General features: G+C 40.1%; 1 protein-coding gene across 13 annotated transcripts in view; it reads right to left on the minus strand.

Moving 5' to 3' along the window:
* Positions 1 to 20,198, minus strand: part of NAV3 (neuron navigator 3) — an 879,638-nt gene that overhangs the window by 150,937 nt on the left and 708,503 nt on the right. For 12 of the 13 annotated variants that reach the window (XM_075600199.1, XM_075600193.1, XM_075600190.1 and 9 more), the window contains 2 exons: positions 17,298 to 18,264; positions 11,296 to 11,411 (listed from right to left, as the gene is read on the minus strand). In XM_075600199.1, the coding sequence (XP_075456314.1) occupies positions 11,296 to 11,411; positions 17,298 to 18,264 (1,083 nt within the window). Of the gene's footprint in view, positions 1 to 2,877; positions 3,934 to 11,295; positions 11,412 to 17,297; positions 18,265 to 20,198 lie in introns of those variants that run through there. The other variant, XM_075600202.1, reaches the window with a different exon arrangement.

Here is a 20,198-nt window from a genome sequence, read left to right on the forward strand (position 1 = left end):
CACGCAAATCCCCAGCATTTAATTTAAATGCCTTGGAGAAGAGCGTGGGGCCTCTGCAACCCCCGTGCTCCCCCCCCTCTGGAAAATATTTAGCCCTGGCGTGCCCCCCAGTTTGTGCACCTCTGCCATAGACCATCTGGATACAATGTGAATAAAAAAGTCTAGCATTTCATTTTTATGGATGTGTTATGTAAAGCAAATTGTTCCCTACAGTATCTGTACACTAAATCATAAAGTGGTGTTGTTCACATTAAACAAGGAGAATACACTGGTTCATACATTTGTTATTAAAATTACAGAAACAAAAAATGTAAAACATTAAAACATTTACTTTTTATGGTAAAGAGGCATTGTAATACGAGTTTCTAAAGCAAAGTGTAAGTTGTTCAATGATTTAAAAGTCAGTCATTTAAAGAACATTATTCAACACTTTGGAGAATAAAAATGCAACTGTAGTTTATCAAATTAATTTGTGTAATAATTGTTAAAATTTTAAAGTAATAATTCCCTATTATTAGACCGTCATTTTCACAAACTAACCCTTTTCACTGTATGACACAACTTTGACTTTGTGTTGCCATTTTTAGTCCCATTTAATTAAATCTAGCTGATCTCTTGTCCAGCATTGGGGAACGGCTTTAAATCATATTGAATATGGGGCCATTGATTTGACAGAAATAAGCAATTTATTTAATTTAGAACAGAGATGTTCACAGAATATCGTAACGTATAATTATTCGGGTAACTAGCATGTGTAATAAGTAACTCATCAAGCCCTTGGAGCCAGCACAAATAAAAATTAGCATGTACTACAAAGGATGTGTTATCTTTAGTTTGTTTCTAAATTGAATATTATAATGAGCACATAGTTAGGGAGTGGCTATTTACATAGTATTAACTAAGACGTAATGTTCCTTTTTTTATAACCTACAGTACGTTCATGCAAAATTTTGTTTTTAAAAGTTTTTGCAAAAACATGCAATTTCGGCACTAGAGTTAACCCCCATAAACTTGTTAAAGTTCGCCACAAACCTGAGACAGAGAGTTAGACGTGGAGAGGTACTTGTGTACAAAAAAAAGCACATCTGAGATACCTGGGAAATATACAAATTTAAACCATTTGTATATACTTTGCATACCTAAATTAGCATATATCCCATATACCTATAGCATACGTATATCTCAGGTATGTTGGGACTCTAGTAAGGAAGTCTCTCTCTCTCTCTCTCTTTACAAACATTTTATAACAAAATATTTACATACATTTTCGAAAATTTGCCAAGAAATAGACATTAAAAAAGTTATGGTATGTAAAAAAAATGACAAACCTCCACCGCGATGTACAATAAATAAAAATACCCCTTGTGGTGCATTTGCATGTCTCAGACAAGCCTAAACCCTGTTTTTCCCCATTATCGCTTAGCAAACAGTGCTTTCACTGAAGCCAGGGATTCTGGGTAATGACACGCATATGAGCACAGTGTGTCACTTTTTACATCTTAATCCATTTTAACCCTTAACCCAGGCTGTGCTGAAAAGCTGTGCAAAACAGCAGGCATAAATTGATAGGGTTCCATGTTAAAATAGATTAAGAAGTAAAAAGTGACACACTGCACGTCATAACCCAGAATCCTCGGCTGCTGTGGAAGCACTGTTTGCTAAGCGTTAATGCGGAAAGACAGGGTTTAGACCTGTCTGACACATGCAAATGCACCACATGTGGTATTTTTATTTACTGTACACAGAAATAGAAAACATTTAAAAGTTTGCCCATCTCTATTGGCTGGAGAAGTCAATGAATGAATGAAAATGCTGCAATGTTCCACTGATTCTTTGGCCTACCAGCAAAAATAATGCAGATGGTCATTTTTAATAACCAAAAGTGCCAGAAAATCAGAAGGGGGAAGTATAGTTACAGGAATGAAATACTACTTTATTTATTTATAAAATACAGGCACATTTTAAAAGTGTTGAACTGTGGAGGTTACAAAGAGCAAAGGGAAATTTTACACAGATATGCTGGTTATGACTTTGAAATTACATAGATGTGTGCAATGCATTTTCCAGCTTTAAATATTGTAATTATTTACTACGTTGTGACTCATTCTAGTTCTTAGTTAAATAAAACATTAACACTTAATTGTACGGCATCATACCTAAAAGCCACTGTATTTCTACATGTAGTTCATTTTAAGATAAATATTTCATATTAAATAAAACTTCAGATTGTTATGTATTGTCATTACTGGTATACTGTATGTTATTTAAGCAATACAAATCTCAACTTCTAATACAAATTTCTATTCACAAATCATTATAAAGGACCTTGTTTTTTTCCCCATAAGTATCTTAAAACAGCAAACCCCACTACCTAATCCCTCTCTTTCTTTACAGGATGGAAACCTTGGGTGTCCCCAGAATGAATCAGATTATTTTTTAGCTCTGCCCAACACCCTAGTTCCTGAGATACTCACTGGCGAAGGTACTAGTATCATTCCCTAATTGTCCGCTGAGATTTAATGTAAATCTCCAGCATCACACGTACCAAGATGAAGTCCCAATGGATGCAAGAGTGTTAAATCACCATTTTGCTTACCCTGGGGGGAACTGAAACAGTGGTACCTCATTGGTTTGTAAAATGTAGACATTAGAAAGGAAATTTAGTTAAGTCAAGAAGAATACACAGTACCACTTGAACAATAACAGCATTACAGACCTGACTCTTACTCAACGATATATTAACCATTGTCAAGAATAGGCAGTATTTTTTTTAAACTACTCAATGACATTAATGTAAATTTACCAATAATATCAATATTAAAAGCATATTTTATAGTCACTTCAATTAAGTAAATTCAAATCAAATGTGTAACTTACCAAGTAACTCATTATATAATACTTGTTCCAGATCACCCAACATGGTCATAATGACTTCCTCATCCAAGTGAGCAGTACCTTCATGCAGACAGTTCTCCTCTTCTTCCTCTGACCAGCTCTTGCGGGTGTCACAAAACGTATGACAAAATGATGTGTCATCAACTAAGTTTGCACTCTCTTCACTTGAAACTGTTGCCAAATCTTGATTTCCAGTAAAGTGATATGATGACCTTCTACCTGATGAAAACCTGCATACTGGTGTCACCTTCTCTGTATCCCATCCTCTTGCAGAGGATAGAGAATGCACAGATTTGGATAGAGTCCTTGAAAGGCATCCAGTTTCAACTTTTCGTTCCTTTTGTAGGGCGCTGAGCCTTGATCTTGAGGAATCTTCATAACAGTTTGTTGGATAGGAGAATAGCATTCCATTTTCTGTCCCTCCACTGACAAGTGATACATTTGTCAAGGACTTTTGTTTCTGAAGGCAAGCACCAGTTCTGGCATGCTTGCTCTCAAAAAATGGTAGCTCTGTAGGACGTTGCATCTTTTCAAGAAAGGTATGTCATCTTTAAACAAATATTTACATCATGTAGAAAAAGATACAATATTTCATCTTTAACTAAGTCCTCCAGCTTGCAGATTGTAGACACCGTGCAAAATATAACACACCAAAAGCTATCATTTTGTTATGTTCACAGTCAATAATGCCTTTAGAAATCCTTTCTTGTTACATGTAAAGTAAAATATGCTCCAATAATGCACAAGTCCAGTACACAAGTAAACCTAAAATGCAACTGTATTTTTCCAGTAAATTATCAAATTCATCCGAGGAAATTACCTTCATTTTGTCTATGTTTCTGTCTTCAGAAATCCAAGACGTGGCTTTCTACCCGTGTGTATTTTCTTGCACCAGACGACCCCTGCAAATGCCAAGCTCCATGCTTTTACATTACTGTATCTGATAGAGTGCTGCAACTACTGTGTTCACGTCAGAGCTTAATACAAGCACTGAACTGAAGCACTCAAGCAAATCTCTGCACAAGTCGCTTGCTTACATTTTAGTATTCAACCTGCATTCTCAGATCTATGACTCTTCTCTTGCACTGCAGTACATGCTGCTGGCTGCCATGGCAGCAAACAGTCTACTGATTAAACTAAGACTAAAGCTACTGTCCAATTCATAATGCCACAGGTTTAAATAGGAACAGGTTATAAACTTTATGGCTACTAACAAATTAAACAATACTTCTTTAAATACCAGGTCTTTTGCAGATGGAATTACAAGGATATAGTACATTACCAGACTTGATTTTTATCATTCATTTTGTGGCAGCAGAAGAAAATACTTTTTTTTTGTAATTTAAACTTTCTAACATACGACTATGTATTCTTTTGGATAAGTTGGCAATATTTTTAAGATCATGATGCATATTGAATAAAATTGGGGAACGTAAGTCATTACTTTGGTGTTCAGAACAGCATTGCAGTGGGTTTATATCACGACAAGTGAAACTATTCACTTTCTATAGTATATGAAAAGAGTAAAGGATTTATCTCTTTAATTAGTGTTGTTCTACATCCAGTGAAATATTTTCTTTGTGATTTCAAATACATTTCTCATAAGGATTGTTACCTCCTCTAATTCTTCTGTAATAAACACAGAACTAATATCTACTCTCTTTAGTGGAGAATAAAACTAAATGTGAAGTCACAATATTATGTGCATCAAATGGAAGACATTGGTATATGAAACATTTGTCACATATATTTCTATTAGGAGGGGTGTGCCTCCACAAATCACAATTGGATGCCCATAAAGGATACTGCAGTTCATCCATCGATACGCTTTAATGGGAGAATCTATTTAATGGTGGCAAGTAACAAAGTAATGTACCTGATAATCCAACACTGTAGTTTGACAACAAATACCGATAGTTTTCTAGGTTGAAAAAATATTGTATAGTTCTCAATATTAGCAGCAGGGATCACTATGTATATGCGCTATACAAGACATTGAGACAGACAGACAGACAGACAGACAGACAGACAGACAGACAGACAGATAATATTCTATTGACATTACTTTAGAATTATATTTTCAGTATGGTCGATTCTACAGAACTAGAGATGGGTGAACCTGTCGAATCCCTTCCGTGTACTGATTTTACCAAAGTCCAAAATCCAATTCCAGATTCTTTGAAATCTGAAATCCGTCAGCAGATTCCAGATCCCTGAAATATGGTTCTGAGGGGAGACGAGGGCGAGGCCTGTTTTATTAGAGTCTGAGTAGATATAGAGAGGAGATAAATGTGGAGAGGTCTCTGATCACAGGTGTAGGTTGATGTAATTGATTCTCATTAGAATTTACTACTATAGTCTTGTTGCTACAGTACATTAATTAATTAATTACAATCGGTGTACTATTGTTCTTGATCATAGACATAGGATGACATAACTCAGCGGTGCGCAAACTGGGGGGCAGGCACCCCAGGGGGCGCGCAAGACTTTATTAGGGGGGCGTGGGCCGCGCGGCGGTTATAGAGGCCCCGTGCTAAGAGCGTGAGGCTTCTGTAAATTTACTTACCGGCTTCTTGTCCACGCGTCTCCATGGCAACGCGGCAAATAATGACGCCTGTTACCATGGAGACGTGACGTCAAATGACGCCGCGGGTCACATGAAGTGATGTCACATGACCCGCCACGTCATTTGATGCATTATTAGAGGTGAGGTGGGGTGCGACCGAGGAGGCAGCAGGTAAGGGGGGCGCAGGGAGTTTGCCCACCGCTAACATAACTGACTGTTGCTGCTAAAATTTTGACTGGAGTTTTTAAATGTTTTATTGTGATAGGCGATGAATTGTTTCTCTTAATTGTATTGTACTACATAATAAATGATTGATTTATATAGTATACCCAGGAGATACTTCCTGAGTGCCTTGGATTATTAAGATTTCTGGATATATCACTTGTGTGTGACCTTCTTTTGTTAGTATACATTTGTACCTTAGAGCAGGGGAGCGCAAACTGGGGGGCCGCAAGAATTTCTAGGGGTGGGGGCGCTGTGGTTACCGAGGCCCTGCACTCTTCCCCACGGCATTTAAATTAAATGGGCGGGATTCCGTGAGGCCTCTGTAACTAACTTACCTGCTATCTGCTGGGTCTTTGGCGATGCGTCGCCATGGCAACACGGCATCAAATGACGCCGCAGGGTAATGTGACGTGGCGCGTCGCCATGGCAACGTGCAGTGGGGTCATGTGACGTCACATGACCCACTACGTCATTTGACGCTGAGTCCTTGGTGAGGGGGGGGCGCAAATGCTGTGGCTGCCGGGCAGGTGGGGCGCAGCTCAAGAAGTTTGTGCACCCCTGCCTTAGAAGAGCACCAACATAATTATATATCAGTGTTATAGGGGGTTCAATTTGTTTTGATGGTGACCAGTGAAGTCCATTTTTTTGTTAGATATAGAGAGTTGATACATATAGAGAGGAGATAGATCCCTCTAAATATCATAGGGAGAGACAGACCCCATGCTCAAAAAGGAGCTTCATAAGATGCTTCACATCTCACACTTCCTAAAACAATTTCCATAAGAACTATATTGAACTGACATCTAAGGCACCTTGTAAGGAAAACAACAGTATTAGAACCCACACAAACTTTGTTATTCTGTTTAGCACTGTTAGCTACTGTAAACCAGCTGCTGGGTAGCATCACTATCACAGCATGTCATCTTGCTCTGATTTTACTAGCTTACATAATTTATTTACCTGGTAGCATGTGACAACCTAAATTCTTTAAATTCTGTCATTTTGAAGCTTTAGTTCGATGCTATGAAGCATGGCCAGGAATAACCTAGTCATCATTTGGACACACACACACACACACACACACACACACACACACACACACACACACACACACACACACACACACACACACACACACACACACACACACACACACAACTCAAAGGATATTTGCACATCCCTCTGTGATAGGTTGAGTGGCCTGTCACTCACCAAGGGACACCCAATGATACTGCACATCCCTCCCAATCTGTGATAGACTTAGCTGCCTCTCCCTCAGCCAGGAAACACTGGGGGACGGGATTCTAATGGCAGTGTGGTGCCGAAGCAGAGTGATAGGTGTTAATGTCATATAAATTACATTAAATAGATCTATCTATATAAAAGCCTAATGACGTCTGCACATCCCTCTGTGATAGTTTGAATGGCCTGTCACTTACCTAGAGACAGCAAGTGAAGCTTCCCATCCCTCCCGCTCTATGAATGTAATGGAGAGCAGTGTGCAAATGGGGCAGGAGGGGGTGCAAAGAGAGGGAAGGAGAGACAGCAAGGTTAGTAGGAGGAGGAAAGAGAGACAACAAGAAGAGGAATAGACAGATAAGATGAGGAGAGGAGGGAGTGTAGTGTGCACAAAGAGGAGCAGACACAGTAAGGCAGGGAGTGCAAAGAGAGGGGAGGAGAGAGTACAAAGAGGAGCAGGGCATGACAGAAGAGAGAGTAAAGTGGAGAAGAGGGGACGAGAGACAGTAAGGCTGCGTCCATACAGGGGCAGACCGCGCAGACGCGCCCGCACGCTGAGCGATCAGACTGCCTAAAGGCAGTGATCGCGTCTATACAGCGTCCGGGCGGAAGTGGGAGGGGGCGCGCGATAGGGCGCTCACGTGAACGGTTCGCCCAATGAGAATGATGTCACTGGCCCACCCATAGACGCGCCCCCGGATGGGGCGCGTACTAAGGCCAGGGAAAGCACTCGCTTTCCCTCACCCTCCGCGTGCCTCCGCACGGCTGCAGTGTCTATGGACGCAGCCTTTGGCATTACCGGGAGGGGTGAAAACAAAGAGTAAAGTTTAATTAATAACCTCCTAGATTGGCATATGTTACGCTGGGTACAGCTAGTAATGTATGTTTCAGTAAGTCATTTTCAGCAACACTGGAAGTGTTTCAGTACCCCAAATAATCACTTTCATTTCTTATGCTATTCGGCTATATTTCAAACACTGCAGTCCTACCATCTGCTCCTTTTTTCCTTGGCAGTTCAACCAAGTACACGCTCCCGACTCAGATTTAAGAGCCTGATGGGTTTTCCTATTTTGCACCAATATAAAATATGCAAGGAAATCTGCAGCTTACTGTATGTCAGAGAAAAGTCAGAAGAGCAACGTATTCTGATTACCTTGGGACCTCTTTATTACAGTAGGGAATTATTTTCAGTGGGAGACAAATGTGGTGGCTGTGCACTTATGCGCAAAACAAGTAAATTACACTGAATATAGAACGTTTGCTTTTTTCTCTTCCCCTACTGCATTTGCTGCCTCCTCTTCCATATTTGGCGATAGTATCAAATTGTTCTTCTCATCTACTTGCATTCCAATCACTCACAGAGAGAAACAACACAACTGCTGTTCTTTTCTGAGTGGTACAGTGCATTCCCCCACAGTGAATACACTGAGTTTCAGATCCCTAAGTCCCAGTGTACAGTATGTGAGCTTTATAAAAATGACCGTTAGTAAAAGCAAGCCTTTGAAAAAGGAACATATCAAATTAAATTATCCGATTTAAAAAACGCTAAACAAAAGTAAGATAAAATAAATGTATTTTATATTGCATTTTTTAGTGTACACTAAACATTGCACAATATAATGGGCGGAATGCACTCCTTGAAAAAGTTGCAATCTTTAAAATGGAATGCCTTAATAGACATTGTGAAATGGCAACATCAACCAAGCTAGGGTCTCAATGCAAGTTTAACTATTACATAAACCAATGTACAGTGACATTGCATGCATATGCCAGTAAGATATCATTGCTAACTTTTTACTAAAACATCCTTTGAAAGACACAAGGTCCCTATGTATGAATGGATTCACTGAGATGTTCTAACTCTTAATCACATTGCTGAGGATTTTCTTGTGTATAAAGTAGGCCAATTTAGCTATTTTATCTACACACATGTTGAATAGTGCTTTATTAGTAAGCTAAACATCATACCATACGTAACATATATTATCTTTAACTGTTCATGCAATGTCTTTATGTATTACCCTGTCCATTTAATGTAACTGTGTCTTTGTAACTATGTATTTGTCATCAAAACTCTGTCCAAACCATCCTTGAAAACGAGAGGTAAATCTCACTGTATAAAGAAAATAAAGTGTGCGCTGTCCCAGTGATATCGGTAAATTCCAAGCAGGGATTGTCGTTCCTCTGCTGCTCCAATTCTCCCGTCATCGGCGGGGTAAACCAGGACATATAAAACTGCACCAACCACCTACAACAACTCACTGGCTGGACTGTACTCTTTATTCCACCTTGGACTGTGAGATTGCGGGGTCTTGATTCTTCAGGATCCGACCCTCCGTGGTTGTGTCCTTTTGGATGTGTGGATGACTGGATCTACATGATCCTATTTTATTATGCAAGTGCTATTTTGTTCCTTTTATACATTTTATTGTACGGGAACCTATATGTTTTTTTTTCCTTTTTGTGCTCCTTTTTGTTTTATATAAACTCTCAATGTATTACTTCCTGGTAAAACATTTGATAAATAAATGCTATTCAGAAAACATGTGGGTGTGACTACCTAACAGCAGTTGTAACACAGCTGTTTAGGCATGTTAATGGTCAATTTTCTTATACTAATTGTAGCCCTGATTGTTTTTTGGGCTATAGGTCTGCTCTCCTCCTGGCAGTAAAGCCTAGTAAGGGTAGGTTTGCCAGGAGTCATCATGGGTTTTCCCCACTCATAGCAGTGCATTGAGTCAGGGAAGGCAGTGCAATCAGGCCTTGTGTCCAATCAGGGGCACAGGGGTGGTTCCTACTGGACTTGTACTTAAGGCACTGCACTTCCTGTATTTAGACAGTCTGCCTCTACCGTGAGAGAGGCTGGTTTACCCTAACCAAGCTGTCAGGGCTCTGGCAGTTTGAGGCCCTTCCTTAGGGGAGCAGAGGGAAACCGTTACCTCATCCCACCAGGGGATAAAGGAAGAGCAAGGACCGCTCCTGGTGCCCTTTGGCTAGATGTGAGCCCAGGGACATCCTGAGGGTGGACACCCTACAAACCACTAATCAACTGGCTGCTGAATACAGAGAGACAATAAAGGACACTGTGTTTAATTATACCTCCTGCCTGAGAGTGAATTCTATTGGGAGGAGGAGAAAGAGATTCTTCTGCAGAGACTTCTCCCCATACACCTGGGGGCTGCAAGAGATGGAGGCACTGCACCTGTGAGTACTATTCGGGCAAGACCCCAGAAGCCTGTCCTGTCATTCCCCTATACCATCATGCTGGAGACCCAGGGGCCCCTGATACCAGCTGGTTTGCACCACACTATATCATGTAACCAGAGCGAGTTTCCCAGAGAGAGGCCCTATGTGAGATTAGGTGGTGGGAGACAGGGTTACATAATTGTATATGAATTAGATCTTTATTATTACCCAAACTATCCCTGCTCATAAAATTATTTAAATGTAACCCATTTGCTGCAGTGTTGGCCTGCTGCATAAAGTTATGCATTGTTGGTCCCTATGGTTTTAAGGGACCTAATTGTGTTACAGTACAGCAGTGCTTTATGGATATATACATTATACATTTACATGACAATACAGGGAAGAATAATACCTAAAAATGTAGTTTAGGAAAAAAAGAGTCTCTGCTAGGGGATGTAGAGAGTTAAAAGGAATACATGGAAATGACCATTTATACTTGGCAAGGTTAAGAGGGTAGGTGCATATGCAGTGGTCATATAGTCACTTTATAAAGCTATGAAAATGCTTCCACGTGTTTAATACTTGGAACTGGACTGCTGGTGTAAATGCAGGGGTAGACATATGTACTACAGCTGTGTCATCTGTATAGAGGTGATGCTTAAACCCAATGAAGTTAATGAAGTCACCAAGTGAAATTGTATAGAGAAATAAGAAAGACAGACACAAAACAGAGTGCTATGGTACCTGCATATCCACAGATTGGTTTATGGTGGTGGAAGAAAAGGAGACAGCAAAAGGAAAAGTAAAGGAATGACGACACTGGTAGGAGGACAACCAGGAGAGTGTGTAGAGTGAGTAGAGAACATAAAAATCAGCAGAAAGATCCAACAGAATGAGCTGGGAATAGTGACCATATGATGTGCGAACAGTTCAACAATTAGGTTTTGGATAAAATATTGAATCAATTAAATAAAAAAAATATTCACTGCAGTAATTAGAAAATATGGTACTACACTGTATGTACTAATCCCTATTTTTTATACCTATGTAACAGAACATCATGGGCTGATGAATTTATAACTTTTTTCCCCCCGGTGAGTAAACTAAAACTAAGACCATTTTAACACTGAGAAATGTTTCAGAAAAACGTATTGTGTACATGTTACAGTAGCTGAGCAACTCACCGGATAACTCCTCCAGGCACTGTTTGGCAGTCTTACTGTACGATGAATCACTTTTAGTAGGACTTGTGCAGGAGTCAGCAGGTGCTGAAGAAGAACTGTCATTTTCTGAGTGTGTTCTGAAATTGGAAAGATTATTTTATTTTAGTGTACATAATATTGGCTGACCACAATTCTAGTCTCAATCTCAAACATTTTTGTTAGCTACATTGAAATATTTTCTAATCTGTATGTAAATTAATAAAAATGTGATCAAATAAAAAGTGCATCTCTCTCATTTAGAAAAAAAATCATCTCTGTAGTAGCAGTCATAAAAAAAACGTATTTGTAGCAATGTTTTGATAACTAATGCACAAGGGAAGCACTGTTGTTAGAGGAGATACAACACTCAGGAGATTACACTGTTATCTCACAAAAGCACAAAACCACTTGAAAATTACTGTGTGCTATGATGTTCATAATCAGCTCAGGCAGATAAATGTTTACCATCAGAGGACATTGCATTTGCAGAGGAAGCTCATAAGACTTTGGCATTTATAGTATTGCGTTTCCATACAAAATATGTCATTTTCCGATTAAAGTCATTGCAGTTGTGAAGATTATAAACACTATGCAAAAGAGCTACTCCAGACACTGTCAGTGATATTGGACTGGTCCACTTAAAGAGTTAGCTAAGGCTTAACAGAATTTTGTCTTACCTTTCTTACCTTATATCCTGATTGGAAGTTGAATATTATCCTAAGTGGGAAGTTACCAGATAAAATTAACAGCTGCATACAGATATAATCAGCGTTATTACACGTGTTATCAGTGCAATAAGGCACTGAATTGAGCAGCTTTGTTCCAGCGAATTGAATATAATGTGTTTAAAATAGTTTAAAATCACACCAGCGAAATAGGGGGTTTGTGCGATAACAGGTGCAATAGCGTTGGCTACATCTGTATATATACTGTAATAATGAACCAATGTGCTGTGAGTTTGTTGTGTAACTACAACACAAATAATGATGCATGTGGATAGCTACATAATGTGATACCAATCAAACCAATTAGAGGGATTAAGAGGAGAGGCAAAATAGTGTGTCAGCTTCAAAGGATACATTTTACATCAAGGATATTTGAAATGTATAATTATTGCTACAGTGCTATTATCCAGCATTATTTGCTAGTTGAGCTGACCCTGATCGGTGAGACTGTCCCTCTACCAGCTACTCCTAAACGGAGCTTGGGACTTATCTACGTGGATTACGTGGAAGCCTAAAGGGAACACTCCGCTTCTAAAAGTGCACAGCAGATGAAAGCACAGCCTGATATGACTGCAGATTCCTGACATTGGGTGATCCGCTGCAGCCTTCTCCTGTGTCCTGATACCTGAGTGGTAACAACTGTCACAGTTACAGTTACATGCCTGTTTTACCTTTATCTGATATACGCAGAACCTTGAATTACTTTTTAATATAAATTGTTCATTCTTACTTCACCATGAGCGTTGTGCGCTGTTTTGTGTTTTGTTTTGTCTAGATTCAGGGTCTTGGACCACCCTATCACAGCAGCAGACGCTCCTTATTGGTAACCTAGTTACTTATACTCACTTGGGTATTAAGTGGTTAATGCACTTTATTTCAATTCACTCTGTTTATTCATTATAGTTGCGCACTTGTACTGTGTTTTTCATTTGCGTTGAAAGACTGATCACTGCAGAAAAAATGTAGGGCTGGAAGCTGGCATCCAATACAAAATATTGATTAATTTAATAATGCATAACAGCAAAGCACAAAAAAGAGGGGGGTGTCCTCTGACACGTTTCACACCCGGTGGTGGGTGCTTTATCAAAGAGTGACCCTGCTGGTATTAAGTCTTTTTAAATACCCTGTCTGTTCCCTGGATTAGTGTGTGTTCGTGCCAAAAAACGGCCTCTGGTAAGTGAAAAAACCAGGTAAGAATACGGAAGCGTAATCTGGACAAACGAACCAGTCAGGGAGCAGACCAAAGTATCACAAGTTAGAAAAACGTAGAATAACGACAAGGGTAAAGAACAAAGACAGTGAAGGGAATGAAAGTGAATAATCTGATAAAAAAAATAATTTACAGATACACAAAAATTATATATAAAATCATGGGAGAAAATACATAAAATAAAAGATAAAGAATGGGATAAAAAAAATAAAGAAGTACATAATGAAAACAAAATAGAATAGTTATTGATTAAACAACCTGTAAGGAAATAGTATATATGAGAGACACGTCCTTAAACTATAAACAAACTAACTAGATAGTACATAAAATCTATAAATATAAGAAATATGAAAAAATGAATTTAAGAAAACATTGATAATTAACTCTTGGGATATAGATATACTTATCAGTGGATAAAGATGTGAAAAACCTAATCTGATAATACTAGATTTTTTTGATCTATCAGACACGCATACATTGTGCAACAACGGGGTTTTATTCTCTTATGGCTACATTGTCTCAGCGATACATCACATATGTATGTATGTATGTATGTCTTTATTTGTATAGTGCCATAAATGTACATACAGTAGCGCTTCACAGTAGTAATACATGTCATATAAATAACAAATATAAATAACAGATCATGGGAATAAGTGCTTCAGACATACTGTAAAAGTAACATTAAGGAAGGAGTCCCTGCTCCGAGGAGCTTACAATCTAATTGGTAGGTAGGGAGAACGTACAGACAGTAGGAGGGAATACTAGTAAGTGCGTCTGCAGGGGGCCAAGCTTTGTGTCATGTGTCCATGATTATCCAGTGCTACTCATATGCTTCTTTAAGCAGATGTGTCTTAAGGTGGGTCTTAAAGGTGGATAGCGAGGGGGCTAGTCGGGTATTGAGGGGAAGGGCATTCCAGAGGTGTGGGGCAGAAAGTGAGAAAGGTTTAAGGCGGGAGAGAGCTTTAGATACAAAGGGGGTAGAAAGAAGACATCCTTGAGAAGAACGCAAGAGTCGTGATGGTGTATAGTGAGAAATTAGGGCTGAGATGTAAGGAGGGGCAGAAGAATGTAAAGCTTTAAAAGTGAGCAGTAGAATTGAGTGTGAGATACGAGATTTAATCGAAAGCCAGGAGAGGGATTTCAGGAGGGGAGATGCGGAGACAGATTTAGGAAAGAGTAGAGTGATTCTGGCAGCAGTGTTTAGGATAGATTGTAGGGGAGACAGGTGAGAGGTAGGAAGGCCGGACAGCAGGAGGTTGCAGTAATCGAGACGTGAGAGAATGAGGGCCTGAGTCAGAGTTTTAGCAGTTGAGTAACAGAGGAAAGGGCGTATCTTTGTGATATTGCGGAGGAAAAAGCGACAAGTTTTAGAAACGTTTTGAATATGAGAGGAGAATGAGAGAGAGGAATCAAGTGTGACCCCTAGGCAATGTGCTTGGGCTACTGGGTGAATGATCGTATTTCCAATAGCAATGTGGAAGGATGTAGTAGGGCCAGGTTTGGGAGGTAGTATAAGGAGCTCTGTTTTTGCCATGTTAAGTTTCAGTCGGCGGATGGCCATCCAGGATGATATTCCAGAGAGGCATTCAGAAACTTTGGTCTGTATAGCAGGTGTAAGGTCAGGGGTTGAAAGGTAAATTTGTGTGTCGTCAGCATAGAGGTGATATTTAAACCCAAAAGATGTGATTAGGTCACCTAGAGAGAGTGTGTAGAGAGAAAAGAGAAGGGGTATAGTTATATATATGTATATATGTTTTAATGCTTAGCAGCACCAGTGTAGGAGCAATTAAAAAGTATTCTAATGTTGTAATTTTGTCTCTATATACCTTTACCTTAGTGGAGACCCCATCATTTTTCATCTCTTGGGGAGGGAGATTGCGAGTGCACTGCAATAAGGGCTATTTTGAGACCCATTTTTGGATCTTATCCCATATATTCCTTAGGTGCACCGACCCCTTATCCATATTACCTTTGTGTTTGATGTTTGGAGCGAGTAGCTATTTTTGTTTTTTTTTATAATCAGTAACTGTTTAACGATACCATCAAAAATTGTAGTGTATTGTTAAACAATATACATAAGCAACTCGTGATGCACGGGAACAGCATAAAGCAAATTCTTAAATTCCATGCAAAGGATAAAAGCTGGATTAATGTCAGAAATCAAAATCATGATTTCCACACAGTAGTTTACAGTGTATATATGGGCATGTACTATCCAGTACTAACCTTGTTACACATAATTCAGTAACCTTCACCTACAGTATTATGAACTTTAAAAAAAAATCTCATTTCTATATAATGTTATTGACTTTGTAAATACAATGCACTGTCCTAGAATAAATAGTATATATGTAGCCATGCCCGGTTTGGCTACCAGTCTGCCCAACCCCCCCCCCCCCCCTACGTCAGGCAAGCCCTGGTAACAGTGCAGGCAGTGACAGGACCAATCATGGGTTTTCCCCACAGAGGCAGCTCCCTTGATGGACAGGGGAGGAGGTGGGACAAGGCCTGTGTTCTACCCAATCCTGGGTTCAAACCTTGTACCTTCCTCCCACTGTACTTAAGGGGCTGCACCACCAAATTTAGGCAGTCTCTGCCATTTAGAGAGATAGGTATCACACAGGATTGCTTGTGCATTGGCCTCCCATGTTCTTCTTCCCCTTGGGGGAGAGTGGGTGATTACAGTTCCCAAAGTGTAGGGAGTAGCGCTAACGTGGACCGTTGGTACACTTAGGTGTGGTACCTGCCCTTGCACTCCAGAACCCGGGTACTGCTGAATAACAACTAGGATCCGTCTGATCCAATGACGTAGTCTGTCCGCGAAGGCGTCCACTTCTGCGTGGGGTGAACTCCTGCTGGAGGGCCTCACCTTTAAGAGTCTCTTATCGGGGGTGGTCTGGTCCCAGACCACAGGCCGGAAGTCACTGCGCTGCATCTTGACACGGTTGCCTAACACTGCTTTGCTATGGGGAAATGTCCGTACCTGGGGGCCTCTCCCTGTAGCAGCCACAAACTTAACATGATTGGGGCCTAACTAGGACCTAAGGGGCAATCTGGGCCTAGTCCGGGAGCCACTGGCACCTGTACACTATCGCGTTAAAAAATTAAAACCGACATGAATTGCTCCTTTAATAACTTCTTCCTATATGCAGAACCTGGGTTTAGTACCAGTCAAAGGGTTATGATGTCATCCCTTCTACTCTGTATCTATGCAAATGGAGGTCTAGGCCTGAATAGTCATACTTCCCGAGACTTTATTTTTTTAAGTATAGCCATGGCTGGTCTCAGCTATCTTTCTGCCTCCCTGTCACGTGAGCCCTAGTAGCTACAGGCAGTGACATGCTATCCTGTAGATTTACCCCCCACCCTCCCCAAATGCTGCCTCTCTGAGTGACAGGGGTGGAGCTGAACTAAGTCTGTGTGCAGCCGATCATGGTGCATACTCTGTGCCCTCCCCCTCTGTGCCATAGGAAGGAAGTGTTCCAAATTGTATTGAGTCCAGCTTAGCCCTTCCTTAGGTCGAGACATGCCTTCAGCTCCTCCTGGAGATGAGTGCAGCCCAAGATCAGTGCAGAGCACAAGGCCTCAATATTGCAAGAAGGCCAGCACCATCCAGGGGTTTGGGACCCATTCTAAAATATGATGCACATGCTGTAATACCAACTGCAGTGGCTGCTCCAATAAAGAATCCTTTTTATATACCCCTGCCTAAGTAACAGACTATGAGAAAGAAGTCTGTCATGGTGGGGGGTGTCTCCAGGAACCCTGGAGCCTGCTATGACTGGAGGCGCTGACACCACAAAAAGAACCTGAAGGATCACCAAAAATCTGTCCTGTTTCCCCTTACCATCGTGGATATTCATTTCTTCTGTACCCTCACAGGTAACAAGCACCACAACACCTTTAGCTTAGGCAAGCTGTCCCAGAGGGGGGATGGGGAGGGGGGGGGGGGGTTTGGTTCGGCGAGTTCATTTTTGGGTGATTTGTCAAGCACTGTATATATATATATATAAATAAAAACAGTAATTTAGACAAGATGGTCTCACCTGTAAATGAAGGGTGCCACAGTAGCAGTATTAGGGTGTGTGTACTGCTGTTGAGGGAGTTGCACAGCCCCATTTCCTGTAAACTGGCCACCAGCACCAATTGCTCCTGCTGAAGCAGAGTGGGTGGTGGTAGAAGAAGATGACTTTCCTTCTGAGGGTGTAGTTGCTTTTTCACTTGAATGGGATTTTTGTGTTGACGGAGTCTGGCTTCCTTTTGTAGTCCTATTTTTCTCTGGCTCTTTTGCAACTGCAGAACCTGGTGGGGTGGTCTGCTTTGCTGCAGGCACTTTTGATCCAGGTTTAGGTATTCCAGTAGACAAGGGAATTAAACTTTCCTTTTTAACTGATGCAGCCTTGTTTCCTTTCGGAATTAAGCTTGCAATTTTTGAGCTCTTTTTTGACCCCTCAGATGCCTGCTCCTTTTCCTCTTTAGCAGCTTTCTCTGTGTTAGATTTATTTTTGTCCCTACTCTTTTCATCTTTCTCTTTTGGCGGAGGCAAACACTTTTTATTGCTGAGATTTTTGCTTCCAGCTTTTGGAGGAGTCAATTTGGGAGATATTTTAGAGCTGCTCATGGTGGAACCTCCATCTTTTTCTCCACATTCTGATAAGGTCTCATCCTCTCTAATGACTTCATTTGATGATGATTGAGATCTCAAAGCAGTCCTAGAATTGACCAGTTTAAATTTTTCAAGCATGGATTTTTGCCCAGATGAAGAGGTTTTAACTCCTTCTGACAATGGGGGCTTCAGTCTATCTGAAGAATGAGTGGGAGAGGTTGCAGGGCTAGGCTGCTTCACAGACAGCATTGTAGAAGTGGCACTGTGTTTGACATTCATGGATTTGCTGCGCCAAGGCTTACTGGCACTTGGAGAAGGTATGGCAGAGACCATCTGCTGACCAGAGCTAGGGGAATATTGCACATTTCCATTCATGCCTGCAGACTGGTGAGGGCCTTTTGGTAATTCTGCAAAAAGTACAGAAATACATGAGAAAATATCCTAGACACTTTATTACAAGACTTTTACAAAAAATACTATCACATGCAACTGCTACAATAAATGTGTTTGTCTGTTTTGTAGCTTAATACCTGCCAATATACAGTAGTGTACATAACACAAATCCAGCGACTAAGATGGTGTCCAAACTCTTTCCTATGCCTTTAACATTTGTTTCGGCTGTTTCTGCCATTATACTGTACAATCTCTGGTCTCCACTTCTCAAACACACCTAGTGATTATATTATTTTTTATATATTTTGCCCTGTGTCTCTACTTCCTGCTACTTTCATACTTCAGGAACACCTTGTTGCAAAACTTAATTTACCACTTTCTACTCTCCTTCACCTTTTCAGATCAGACTTACAATCCACTTACTTTTGATTGTAGGGACTAATCAGATACACCAATTACCTCCTTGTGATCCCCCTGGACCACTCTTCAGCTTTTAAAACCATGAATTATTGTATTGTATTGTATGTCTTTATTTATATAGCGCCATAAATGTACATAGCGCTTCACAGTAGTAATACATGTCATATAAATAACAAATAATATAAATAACAGATCATGGGAATAAGTGCTTCAGACATACTGTAAAAGTAACATTAAGGAAGGAGTCCCTGCTCCGAGGAGCTTACAATCTAATTGGTAGGTAGGGAGAACATACAGAGACAGTAGGAGGGAATACTAGTAAGTGCGTCTGCAGGGAGCCAAGCTTTATGTGTCATGTGTCCATGATTATCCAGTGCTACTCATATGCTTCTTTAAGCAGATGTGTCTTAAGGTGGGTCTTAAAGGTGGATAGCGAGGGGGTTATACTTTTTGCTTCTATGTAGTATCACCGTATTCAGATGATACTGAAATGTTGGTCTTTTCCTGAGACCTGTTCCCATCACTCAATTTCCTTGTCTTTCCATGTAGGCAACATACTGCAGGAGGTTTCAGCACCACTGAAAACTTAATAGGGGATATATCAATGTTTTCTACTAGCAAAACTAGGACATTACTTTACAAAGGAAAAGATTAAATTGCTTCCAATTATTATTATTATTTAAATCTTTAGCAGAATTGTTACATTAGTTTTGCCCCAGTTTTGCAGTCAAAGATTAATACACCACACCCCAATATGTCCAGCACAGAGATCCATGTAATTCGATCAGATATTGGGGGTCATGTATCAATGTTCCTTCAGTGCAAATCTGGTGCATTCTTGGGGAGAAAAGCAAAAAAAAAATATTTTTTTTTCTTTAATAAATCTGATGTAGTATTTTATCTCAGGATAGTACCAGTTTTGCCGCAAAGAAACATTGATGTATGGGCGTCAGAGGTCATCCTTTTTTAAAAAGCTCACTATCTTAGACATATCACATAGTCAAATGATGCTCTATGTAGAAAGTAGGTATGGCAAATTTTGGTATGTACTGTAAGATGCAGCAGAGACAGATTGCAGTGGTAGAAATATGCAGATATCAAATTATTAGAGTGCTGATACCATATGCTATGTTTTGCATAGAAGAATTTACAGGGTACAATAAATCCCTATCCCAAAAACTGGGATGATCAGTAGTGCATTAATGGTCAAAACTGAAAATGCATACATAAAGTATGCTATTGACAATGACAAAGCTATATGGATAAGAACATTACATTTGAGTGGTGATCGAATCATAAAGATTTGCTAATATGACAACTGGGATCACTATAGGGATCCTAGAACTGACAAGTGTTAGTGATTGTGTGCACTCAAATTATAATTGTGGCAACATTTAGTAAGCATTTATGTGTTGTGATTTTATATTGTGCTAACATCCACCAATGTGAAATCAATATAACTCATGATGCTTCTATTCTCAGATTGGGAAGAGCTAGAAATAAAGCCCAACAATTTATTAGATGAGCA

Source organism: Ascaphus truei, chromosome 5 (assembly GCF_040206685.1).
Source record: "Ascaphus truei isolate aAscTru1 chromosome 5, aAscTru1.hap1, whole genome shotgun sequence".
In the NCBI taxonomy this organism is placed as follows: Eukaryota; Metazoa; Chordata; class Amphibia; order Anura; family Ascaphidae; genus Ascaphus; species Ascaphus truei.